General features: G+C 43.0%; 1 protein-coding gene across 3 annotated transcripts in view; it reads right to left on the reverse strand.

Moving 5' to 3' along the window:
- Positions 1–5830, reverse strand: part of USP25 (ubiquitin specific peptidase 25) — an 89586-nt gene extending 83756 nt beyond the window's left edge. Inside the window, exon 1 of one of the 3 annotated variants that reach the window (XM_065741850.1) lies at positions 5716–5830. In XM_065741850.1, coding sequence (XP_065597922.1) covers positions 5716–5760 — 45 coding nt within the window. In that variant the 5' untranslated portion in view covers positions 5761–5830. Of the gene's footprint in view, positions 1–5111; positions 5392–5715 lie in introns of those variants that run through there. The other 2 variants (XM_065741851.1, XM_065741852.1) reach the window with 2 other exon arrangements.
- Positions 5831–13107: the final 7277 nt, after the last annotated feature.

Consider the following 13107-nt stretch of genomic DNA (forward strand, 5'->3'; position numbering starts at 1 on the left):
CAGCACTGTTATTGCCACTGCTCAGCTCACCCCAGGGACAGAGAGCAGCCCCGTGGGGGGATGCTGAACGTTACAAACTACTGGTGTCTGACTGCTGACTACAGAATATCATATCGACAGCTCAGACACTGGCTTCTGGTGGGGAAGCATAGCACATCCATTAAAAAAAAAAAGTGAAAGGAATGAAAAAAAAAAACAGACTTGGTTCTGACTTGATGTAACCTCTGTCACAGTGCTCGATTACACTGAGCAGAACAAGAAAGTGAAAGCACTTCAGGATGCTTTCGTTTCTCAGAGAAACAAAGCTGCTCTCTCAAAGGCCTTTCCAACTCTGTGTGAGAGGACAGACTTCTCTCTGCCTCTGCCCACGTCCCAGCAAGAAAGACAAGGCACAAGGCCTCAAAGTTCAGAGTGGTGGGATCTCTGAGCCACAGTAAGTGAACCACAAGATGTCAACAAGAAAAATCATACTTTAAAAACAGTTGACCTTTTAAAGGAACATCCTCCTATGCAAAAACATGCGAGTGAAGACATTGCTCTTAAGGTTCTGGTTTACTTTTGCTGCAAAGGAACACCAGGAATGTCATGTGGGGCTCTTGGCTTCTGCCAGACTCTAGGAGCTGCAGATCAGCTCCTCACCACAGAAAGCAAAGAACGGCAAAACAGAGGAACCCATAAACACCCAGAGGATACCTGGAACTACCACTTCCTGAAGGGGGGCTGTGGTGAGGAGGGGGTGGGCCTCTTCTCCCTGATAAATAATGACAGGACGAGAGGGAATGGCCACAAGTTGCGCCGGGGAAGATTTAGATTAGACCTGAGGAAACATTTTTTCTCTGAAAGAGTGGTCAGGCACTGGAATGGCCTGCCTAGGGAGGTGGTTGAGGCACCATCCCTAGCGCTGTTCAAGAAGCGTTTACATGAGGTGCTAAGGGATTTGATTTAGTAGTTGGGTAGGGATAGTGAGAGGAGGATGGTTGGACTAGATGATCTTGTAGGTCCTTTCCATCCTTATGAACCTATGAACCTATGGAAAATCCCACCACTGACGCCCCTGGAGGCATTCAAGGCAAGGCTGGATGTGGCTCTGGGCAGCCCAGGTTAGTGGTTGGTAACCCTGCCCATGGCACAAGGGTTGAAACTAGGTGATCTCTGAAGTCCTTTCCAACCCAGGCCATTCTATGGTTCCATGACCCTGTAAATAGCTGAAGTTTTGAGGTGAGATTCCCATGCATTAACCAAATAAATGAAGTAGTAAACCTTAGGTACAACCCAGCCAGGAATAAGAAAAGATTTAGACAAGAACAGAAGTTTTAAAAAATGATATTCCCTTCCTTGCTTGTGATCAGAACTCAAGTCTGACAAACCCACTCATTACATTGTATCTTCAGCTGGAGAAGCCCATGAACGCTGACAATTTCACAGGACTAGAGAGACGCCACTTCTTCCCTTAACAAATCTTTTCAGACGTAAGAGATCAAAAAAAGCAACAGTTCTATTATCCTCCCACTTATCTCTACAAAGCATTTCCAAAAATGTGAAACATTTCACTGTTTTAAGATATGAGTAATTTGCTTTTTGACCTCTTCATAGAAGTAGATGGGTTGTGTCACCTTTTGAAGCCGTGGTTCTGAGTAGCTGAGGATACAGGGTTATCCTAAAGATTGTTTTGGGAAGTAGTAAAGACATTTTAAACTACTGCAAAGGGTTAATGGAAAGAAAAAAAGTATAAGCATTACCTTTTAATATTCTGAAGTAGTACTTTCTTTACAAAGTAGGGATCAACAGCTCTTAATGATGCTATTTCAGCCAGATGATAACAATAGGATTATAGTTGTAAACTCCTGCTATTACCATCAAAATTATTATTGAATATTTGTGACAGATTTTCTAGAATGCAGTAGGTTTTAAGCTACCAGTAAAGGTTTCAAAAAGGTGCAGATTCATAGCATATTATATTGATACAACAGCAACAACAAAAAAATGGAATAAAAAAACTTCATAGCTACCAGAACATTGGTAACTCTAACAGCCCACAAAACGCCAGCAAAAGCCACCAGAACATTCATAACATAGGAAGAATTCAACATGCCAGCCTGTGAAGACTTCCCAAAATTACTCTGTGTCACTGGCATTTGCAACTAACTCTAGCTTTCAGAAAACACAAACCTGAATAAATACTCAGTAGCTGGTGACAACATGGACAGAACATCAGTCTGGTTATTCTCCTTTCTCCGACCAAGAGAGGTCATAAAACTTTCAGTCAGCCAAAGCAGGTCTAAATCCCCATACCCAACCCCATCATGATTAGCTGGCCTGCCACATAGCCCAAACAGAGAGAGCCTGTGCAAGAGGAGCATGTCTGTGAGGCAAACGCAGGTCAGGCAGCCCTGAGCTCAGCTGAACCTAACACTGAGTTTGTGAAGGCTGTATGGCTGCTGGGAAGGTCACCGTCTATCAAGGTGAAAAACAGCACAACTTTCAAATACTTTCTGCATGTACCAAATGCCAAGGGGAAGTCCTCTGAGATCACCTCCTGCCACTCAAGAACTGAGTAAACATCACTATCTCTGTTGCTGGAGACATACGACCGCATCACCTTCTGTATGGACAACTGCACAGCATTAAGAAGTTAGCAACTACTGCTTTCAGCAAAGAAAAGCTGCTATTAGCATAGCACTACACTCTTCCCATAAGGACATCAGAAATACGTGCACTAGCTAGCAGAATTTTCTCAATACCCTAAAAAAGAGCAAAAGAGAAAAAGTGAATAGCATTAGACCACACATTATTTCTAATGGTAAATATCCTCAAAGATACGTGCTTCCCTAAAATTAACAAAATTAAAAAAAGCTGATACCTCTAAGAGTAGTGGAATGAAGTTAGACTGCCAATATAGTGCTGAATCACAGGTCTGAAATAGCAGTGAAGTGAAAACAAATATTCTTTCATCTCCCATGAAATGAAAGGATTGACGAAGTACGCTTTAAATCCATGTATGCACTCAGCCCTTCTCCAAAAGCAGTAGAACTCGATGACACACATAGCTCAGATGCCAGCTATCGCACTCTGAAATCCAGTTTCTCCAATCTGTTGTCACAAGATGACCATCACAGTAATTATGGTTAGGCTGACACACTGCTGAAGCATGTCTGACTTCTCCACACCATTTTTTTCCCCCAATCACTAGAAAATTACCTTTAGCCCCACCCCTGTTCTTGTACCCACTGCTCCAGGGACACAGACCAGAGAAGGGCCTACACAGCACAAGAGGCACTTTGTAGCCATGTTCAAGATTTCTGGATCTCACATTGTGAGAAAAGACAGCCTACAAACACCCTGCCACACCGCAGGCTCACACAGGAGCTGAGAGAGACAAGGGTAACAACTGATTACACGCACCAGGAGATAAATTACTACTTCCAATGTGGAGTCAAGATGATCGCCTAACATGAAACAATTTCTTCTGAACTGAACCAAATACTTCAACTGTACAATAAACTAACGACAGCTTCAGTGAGAAGTGGGCTGTTTGTACTTGGGGTGTTTATTAACAAAAATGTGCATCTCCCAATGACACATACTTTTTGTATGACAGTAAGAAAACATCAGATGAACAATGTTGGGAACCAGAGTTGTGAATAAGGTATGCTGGTGACTCAGCCATCTCTTGGAAATCCAATATACTTCTGTTTAGATGTGGTCTCCTCACACAAACAGAGAACAATCACAACAAACTTTGAGGTCTGCAGAACAAACTCTTCATTTGCAGAGCATGGGTTTTTCTTCTTCTGAGGGAAGACTATGATCTAGTGGAATGGTAACCCCTCCAACCATGCTTCAGGCCACTGTGCTTCCGTAAGTTTTCTTTTTAAAAGAGAATAAACTTCACAACACTTGTAAAGGTTGTCACTCAGTTAGCTATTTGTTTGCTTCACAAAGTAATTATAAACTTCAGAGCCAAACCCCATTTTTTGAGAAATACTGTCAAGTTTGTTTCCTCCTCCCCCAGAATGCAACTAAGGATAAAGTAGGTAATAAAGAATCTCAGATAGTACAATAATCATATGGTTCAACAAAAAATAGAAAACATAAACCTGAGCTGTGAAAACAAGTTTGTAATTTTATACAGTTTCTTTACTGATTTGCACTCATAGAGAAGTGTCAGCTTTAGAACTCTTGCCGACTTAAAATTCCCTGCTCCAGCACAGGGCACCCAATGACCTATACGATTCAATCCCCAACTGCTTTTTAAGCCTAAGACACATAACTGTAAAGGCGGATCAGAAAGGACCTCTGGAGACCACATTTGTCCAACCCACTGCTAAAGTAGTTCCCTGTAGTAGGTTGCATAGGGGAACATCCAGGCAGGTTCTGAACATCTACAGAGAGGGTAACTCCAGCACCTCTCTGGACAGCCTGTTCCAGTGCTCTGTCATCCTCACAGTAAAGAAATTCCTCAAACTGTAATCCTCCTGAACTCCTGACCTGGAAGCAATAGTTTACCCATAACGCTTCTTCTGTAGCACTGCTGATAGGCCATCCAGCCCTAGAAGGGCCCAGCAAGGATTACATAACAGAATGCCCAATACGATAATTAAGGGATATTTAAGTAAAGCATCAACAGTGCATTCTGCAGAAGACCTCCTTCTCAGGAAAGCTGTCAGATAAATAGCAGCAACGAAGAAGTGTTTAAACAGAGAAGGCACAGCACGAGCCCAACCAGCAGAAGCCTGGCACGCAGTCTGCTAGCAATCCTCAACTGAAATCCATATCAACAAAGGAAGGGACAAAAATGTCCATTCAGACCTCTCCTGTCTACCAAGGCTGCCAAAATACATGCTCCCAGCTGAGAGCAGCTCAGAGATACCTGCCTCACCCTCCAGGAGTGCTTTGTGAGTGCAAGTTGCACCACCTGGACCACTTACACCTTCATCACTGCTTATGAAGCATGACCGTTGCCATTAAGCTTCCACTCTGACTATGCCAATGCAAATCTACCTCCACGATCTCATAAAAGCATCACATGCCAGAGAAAAAGAAATAGAACAAGGGGGAGGAGGCGGGTCTGTCCTGTAAGCAGGGCAGGTACACAACCCAGCAACAGTTACCTTCAGGGGGGAATAAAGAGCCCCGTAGTTAGATTGCAGGTTCCTCTTCCCCTCGGCAGTCCCATTTGGTACAAGCAAAGAGCTACAGGGGGTGTCCATTTCCGAATAGATTTTTCAGCATCTCCCGGTCCACATTAAGGGATGTGCAACGCTGCTAATTCGCTCAGCTCTATTTCATAACGTGCGTTAACACAGCCCCTAAACACACTGCTCTTCCACTTCAGCAAGAGAGCGTCACGGCCGCGTTATGTGTCACAGCCCCGAAATAGCTGTCACCTTTCGCACACACGGCTCGGCCTCGGTGGGAGCATCCCTCCACGCTCACGGAGCCGCGGGCAGGCCCTCCCGCAACCTCGGCACCGCGCCTTTCCCCTCTCCGCCCGGAGCCACGAGCGCAACAGGGCCGCACGCCCACCCCGGGGCAGCGCCCGGACGGTCCGGGGCTCTGCCCGCAGCCGGCGCCAGGCCTGGGCGGGGAAGGCGGCGGCGGCGGCCGTAGCCCTGGAAGGAGCGGGGCGGCCCCGCTCAGGCCCGCGCTCGGCCGGGGGCAGGGGCGCTTTGAGCGCTCGCGGCCGGGCCCGAAGCGGCGGGGCCGTGCTCTCACCTTGGCGGCACCGCCGGGCTGCAGCACGTTCTGCTCCACCGTCATGGCCCCCGCGCGGCTCCCGGCTGCGCCCCGGGATCGGCGGGCGGGCGGCGGCGGCTGGGCCGGGCCCGGGAAGGGCGAGCGGAGCGGGAGGAGGAGGAGGAGGCGGCAGCGGAGGAGGAGGGGCGGGAGGGGGAGCCCGAGTCACCGCCAAGCGGGCGGGCCGCCGAGCCGGGCGGCCGCCATGGGGCAGAGCCTCCGCTCCGGACCCTCCGTCACTCCCAGCGCGGCCTCGCCGCCAGCCCCGCCCTCAGCCCGGCGGCGGGAGAGCGAGCTCCGTACGGGGCCTGGCGGCAGCGGCACCCACCTGCTCCCAGCGCCCTTTATGACCCGGTAATTCAATTCCGTCCCCCATGAAAGGTGAGCTTATCAGGTAATGACATCTCTGCAAGCTCTTGGGCTTTAAGAAAAGCGCCAGATTTTGCACAGCTCACGACAAGCTCTAAATATTGCTTTAATTCGCTGCGGTTTCTGAGCAGGAGGTGTTGCGATCTGATCAATCTGATCAATAGTTCCTCTCCTAAGGTTTGGTGCTCGTGGGTTGTATCTGTTTTAATTTCTGGTTTTTTATGTTGCAAAACACAAAGCAGTTTATAAAATTGATGTTCTGAAAGAGTTTATTGCACAAAAGGCAAGAAACAATGAAGATATATAATGAGATTAAAAACGGCTTGCAAATTACTTTTCTGAGCAGAAATGATCTCTTTTTAGGCCAATGTCTTTGTGAAAGACTGCCAACATCAGGACTTTGACCTGTTTTAAGAGAAGTTTCCTTTTGCCCCACTGGGCTAGAGTGCTGGACCAGTTCCTCTCTCCTTTCAGAATATAGATTTTCTTTTCTTTTCTTTCTTTTCTTTCTTTTCTTTCTTTTCTTTCTTTTCTTTCTTTTCTTTCTTTTCTTTCTTTTCTTTCTTTTCTTTCTTTTCTTTCTTTTCTTTCTTTCTTTTCTTTCTTTTCTTTCTTTTCTTTCTTTTCTTTCTTTTCTTTCTTTTCCTTTCTTTTCCTTTCTTTTCCTTTCTTTTCCTTTCTTTTCTTTCTTTTCTTTCTTTTCTTTCTTTTCTTTCTTTTCCTTTCTTTTCCTTTCTTTTTTTTCTTTCTTTTCTTTCTTTTCTTTCTTTTCTTTCTTTTCTTTCTTTTCTTTCTTTTCTTTCTTTTCTTTCTTTTCTTTCTTTTTTTTTCAGCTTCTACACTGCTTGTACACTACTTTTATGTTTGCTGCACTACTCACAATCAGATAACCTCCATTAAAAGTATTAATTGCTTACACTCTTTGAAAGTGTTTGCTTCAGTGTAGCACTAAAAAGAATAATAGGATTTGTTTTGCAATTATTTGTTCAAGTCTGTTTCCCTGGTAGGCAGAATGGATCCAAAAAGGTGTTGAAAAGTTTAATTTCTATTTTTTACTCGATTTAACTCAAATCAGAGTAGGATGATAAAGTAAATTCTTTCACTTCTCTCTCTTCTTCACCTTGCCCCTCTTCCCCCCTCCCCAAAAAGAAAAACACACATACAAAACAAAAAAAATCACTTTTTGGGTTGCTCACTGCTGCCCCACTTCCTTTAAGAAAAAAAATAAATAAGTCTGATGAATTCACTCCTGAGACAGGGATTTACAACTGAAACAGAACCTGGGCCTTAGTCCAGGAATACTAGTGGAACTGAGTTTCGTGTTGCATTTGTGGCATAAGTTCTATGTGAGGTACATTTAGCACTAGAGTTCATATTTTGTCAGAAAACGTTGATGATTTTGTCAGGGCTGTGTTTAAAAAGGGCTCTTGACTCAGTGATAGTATTCCTTAGTATGTGTAAAGAACTATTGCTTCAGAAGAAATTAAACAATCAAGCCTGCTTGATTTCTAGGGACCCTTAATTCCTTTCCTGCTTCCAAATCCCACTGACTGGAACCCAGATTCATTTTGCGTGTGCAACAGAGAATTCAGCACAGTAACTCCAGGTCCACAAGCTGGCATTCCTGCAGGTACTTCATGAAAACAGCCATACAGGTGGTTGCTTTTTTAAATTATGTAATTTCATGTAACTTCCTGCAGAACCGTACCCAGGAAGTACTGTTTCTGAGGCATGCCAACTTAACAAGGAGCCCACAGCCTTAACGTCCCGTGCTCCCCCTGCTAGGCTGCAGCGATCATTTTGCTATCACGAGTCCAGAGCTGGGAGCGTTTTGCTGCTAGTCATACTGATGACAGTTCATAGAAAAGAGAAGTGATCATAAAGGGAGCTTTTGGTCCACAGGAAAATGAAGGCTGTGTGATTATGTTTGCTTATGAGTCTCAGGAGCTGAAAGTTATTTCCTTTCTATTAATCCCTTTCTAGTTCCATGTAGTGTTGGCTACAAGTTGGGCAATGTACTTTACTGTACCTTTAATAAGTAGTACGGGCTGTAGCTAAATATTACTGTCCTGGAAGTTCATCCTATCTCCACTTAGTTTCTTCTCACATTTTAAAGGCAACACAGAGTAGGGAAGCATTTGGGAACTGCACTGCAGTGTCTGGGTGCAGCCCTCACCTCCAGCTGCTTGCTGCCCTCAAGGAGGCTGTCCTGTGTGCTCACCCTGGCCACCAGCTCCCTAGAGAGCAGGTCCACCTGAAGGACAGCTGCAGCTCCACCACCCCACACTGGTTGTTTTTCTGCTAGATCACTTCCCCAAAATGGTTCGCTGGCTGGCAGCTGAAAGGCTGTGCCAGCCCAAAAGAGAGGGTGACACAGGCTCAGCAATAGCACACACTGAGCTTTGCTTCACCCATTTCTTAAACCAGGCAGTGACTGAGCCTGTCTGCACACCGCCCACCTGTGTGACCTGTTATACTGGCCTTGAGAAAGCACTGCTATGAAACAGTAAATGCTATGAACACACAGCATTAACCCTGGAGAAAAGCTTCTATAGGTCTGCATTTATAAAGCTCATTTTGGAACACTTTTTACTTAGATCTATCTTTGCAGTAAATAGTTCTGTCACACGAAACAAAAACAGTAGTGCTCCAGGAGCTTTTTAAGCGCGACACCTTTTAAACCAATCTGTAACAATTACTCTCTATCACTGGTGAGTGTTCACATGTTGCTTCTGTGCCTGCAACATGGCTTGTTGGTTACTCCCTGCAGGAGTTAAACCAAAAGATAACGAGAGCTGTGACTCAGGGAAGAGAGCAATCACCACACGAAAGCCCTTTGAAAACAAAAATTAAAATAAAAATGATATGAATGTAGGCTTTGTTACTGTACAGATCAAAGCCACATATTCCACAATGTATGTATTTTAAATCTGAAGGTCCCTCACCTTCCAGTTGCTTCTTGACAGCAGCTGTTTAATCATATACCTCCTAAAAGGCAAATTCTGTATTGAAAACAAGCAAACAAAAAAAAAACAACTACAGCTGAATTCCACAGAATCTACCTCTGGATTCCCAGAGAGCCCGAAAAGCTGCTTCAGGTGCCTTACATTTAACCTTAGCCATCTTCACATTTATTTTCTTGACCACTCTTGGGCATTGATCATATATTTCATGCAGCCTTCCTGAGAGGCAGTAAGTTTTTTTCCAATGTGGCTAAAGGTAATTTAGAGCTCAACAATGAAAGCTAGTCCTTCCACCAGGCATTACCCGTTATTTATCAAGCAATATGAAGTTTCAGAACCTCTCCCTGAAATGCTTCTTTCACTGAAAAGGTAACTTATTTAATGGAAGGCACTTCACAGCATATTATTATCTCAATTGAATCAGAAATTCAGTAACAATAAATAATGAATAAATAATACAAATAATACTAAAATAAGACGCTTGTAAAAAAATATCTTTCTGAAACTTCAGCTGATGATTCTTTCCAGTGTTTAGTTTGAAAGCATATCTGCTCAAAGATTTGTAATTTTTAGCGTCATGAGTGTGTAACATTCAAACATTCCAAGTCTAAACAAGTTATAGTGGATTGTAAAATAATTAAATCAGTTATGCAGAAAATTACTGTTTATTATTATTTATTTGTACCTTGTATTTTTTTTATAGCAGAATTTTCAATAGAATAAAATGTCACATTCTTATATTCTCAGTTATTTCTTTGCTTTCTATTCAAGCAAATACTCACTGAACATAATGGCACTCTCTTGTACCTCCTGGACGAGTTTCTCATGCACACAGTCATGTACATACATGCACTGTTCCTTAATTAAATAATGAAAGATAATTGGTTCATTGGCCAATGACCTTATGTTTGATGGCCTATGTGGACAAACACAGTTGCTCTCCATTAGGATCCTGTAACTGGCAGCTAAAACCAGAATGGAACCAGAATTCACTTTTTTGGTGCTGGTTTGTCTTATCACCCATACGCTGCTACTTAAGGGTAGACAGATGAAAGGATCCAGAGCACAGAAGTGTATGATTTTATTGGTGTGCAGAGATGAAAGCCTATGTTCTTAGGATAACCAAAAATCTTCAGCTAGCTCGTAGACACTGAAGGTAGCACATCTTTCATAAGCACCCAAGGCTGCTGGTTATCATGTTGATTCATTCATTCGTTCCTGCCAGCAGGCTCAAAGTACACCTATCAGCATCCTCAGGAAAGCTGAACTGGGGAACGTCTTCCCACTTAGAAAAGCTGCAGCCTGCCCTGGCAGGATGGAAGCACATCACAGGAACAGACCTTCACCAGCACTTAGGAGACCTTATTGTTAAAATTTAGGTGGGATGCTTGAATACTTAGCTTTTAGATACACATTTTCAGTCAACCAAACTGTAGACAGATAACTTGATAGAGAACATGGTGATGGAGCAGAAGGTTCAGCCACTAAGGACACCAACAACAATTGGGACAGTTCTCATAAATGACCTCAGTTATTTTTCTATGTGGAAATAAATAAATAAATAAATAAATAAAGATTTAAACAGGCTTTTAGGATGTATAACATTCTAGGATCTTAAAGAATTTTTGTTGCATAAGATTCCCATGCCCTCAGGTTAAAAGGTGTTTTAAAATTAATAGTTCTCAGCCTGCATCACACAGAACTTCTCACTGTCCAGTCTAGATTCAGTCATTATTTTTTTTCAAATTGTTTTTGTTTTCTTTTGTTTTGGCAGGAAATAATATATTCTTTATGTTATTTCAATGACACATGGTATCCAAATGTATTTTCTGACTGCCCCAACAAGCAGTTCTGTAAGGCAGTGAGCATCTGAGAAACTGACAAAATATTTGGGTTATTTCTTCTCATGGTTTCAATCAAGAAGCTTGGTTCAGTTAACTTTTACAGAGCAGTGCTGACGGTTACAGACCATTTTCTCTGCCATTTTTGTGCCTTATCAACGTTTATAAATACCCAAAGTGCGGGTGGGCATGTCAAGTGGATAGGGCTAGGCAACAGAACAAGAGACAATGGGCACAAACTGGAACACTGAAAGTTCCATCTGAATATAAGGAAAAATCTCATTACAGAGAAGGTGACAGAGCACTGGCACAGGCTGCCCAGAGGGGCTGTGGAGTCTCCTTCTCCGGAGATATTTAAAACCCGCCTGGACACTTTCCTGTACACCTTACTGTAGGGAAGTGCTTTAAAAGTGGGTTGGACAAAGATGATCTCCAGAGGTCCCTTCCAACATCTACAAGTCTGTGATTCTGTGATCTGATTTGTTTTACCTGGGCACAGTGTCCATTTTGCTGATTCTATAGTTAGGATTTTAATAGTCTATATTGGGAAGGTTACTACCAAAAGGAAAGAAAAGGTTTTTAGCCAATATAAAGCTACTCTTAAAAAGCTTCTTTAGAGGCAGAACTGCTGCTGATGCCATTGGGCACTCTGGACATAGCTGTATGACAGATGACAGCCTTTAAACAAATATGCAATGATTTTCTCTTTGTATTCACATGAAAGGCAATATTGGTCGCTAAGAGTAAGCTGGCACCACAAGATCTGTCACTTTATATACTCTAATGAGATTTCTAGTCTCACTTAAGTGAACAGACCAACTGAAATCAATCATTTAACACGTGAACACTTAAAGCTTATCTTGTGAGCAGTTGACTATGACTCTTCCTCATCACGTCTGGTAGCAGAAAGGAAAGCCATCTAATAGTACACTCAGCTTAGTGACCTTCACTGATACTACCGCATCAGACAGCACACACTAAGGCTTTAAATGTTAAAACACGAACAGCTGGGGTGAAACATAAGACTGAAAGGGTGACACATTTGAAAAACTGGAGCCTGATGAGATGAGATGGGGTCATAAATTGTGTTAGTCATACTGCGTGACACATGATCTCCAGTGACACTGGCTTCTCAGTGGGGGCTTTCATTGATGATCCTTTGCGCAGCATTTGGAAGAATATTTAATACAAAACCTGCTAAAACTTTATTCAACTTGTTATACATTTACATGTTTGTTACACATTTCCAAGGATAACCATTCTGGGGACCAGCCTTGGTGGCATGAATCCCAAAGTTTGTAGAGAAAGGGCAAGGGGGAAGTATTATAGCACCCAGGACAATGTGTAGCACTGCTCAAGCGTGCTATACATGTGTATGCTCAATATTGTATTCCAGAGAATCAACAGAGCAAAACAAAAATAAAACCTCCAAAGGCAAAAAACTATGTATCTAATGTGAAAATAGACAAAATGAAGACAGTGAAGTCATCCATCACATGAATAGCGTTGATTATCTAAGCATGGAGGCAGGGAAAAATAATTACAACAATGCTTTCTAACTGCAGCAGGTCAGCATTACAGGCAGATGAAGTCTCATACATTTATCTTAGTAGTGAATCTAGAAAACAGAAGTAGAGCTATCAGTTCTGAGGGTTCTGTTTATTTGTATTAGCCAAGGCTGAGAAATCATGGCTAAATAGCACAAAGGGTGGCAATATGTAAACTGTAGGAGGACTTACACAATGTCAAGGAGGGACTGTGGGAAAAATCTCTGCTGTAGAGGATAGCACTTTGTGTGCCCTAGGTTGGGTGGCCTTAGCCATGACATCACAGCTTCCCCCGCTCTGTGAGCCTTCCCAAATGGACACTTCCATGTGGTGCTGGAGAAGTGGTGATGTACTAGAAACATGAATTCTATGCACACAGTGACAGAGCAACACAAACATATGCAATAAGGTGACAAGTTCAGGTAAGCATATCTTACATAGTATGGAGATTTGTTTTTCTTATTTTGCTTGTTTTACGTGGTAAAAGAGAATGTAGACCTTTTTTTTTCCTATTCTAGGGTATTCGGGTCTCCACAGAAAAGACGTGGATTGTAATACACAAATGAAACATCTCAGCATAAACTTCTAAGATTCAAATGCAGTACCTACTGATTCAAGCAATGACAGATGGTTGGGTCTTCATTAGGGGAA

The sequence above is a fragment of the Cyrtonyx montezumae genome, unplaced genomic scaffold, assembly GCF_038088225.1.
Source record: "Cyrtonyx montezumae isolate F1298 unplaced genomic scaffold, pur_monq_1.0 scaffold_3, whole genome shotgun sequence".
Taxonomy (NCBI): domain Eukaryota; kingdom Metazoa; phylum Chordata; class Aves; order Galliformes; family Odontophoridae; genus Cyrtonyx; species Cyrtonyx montezumae.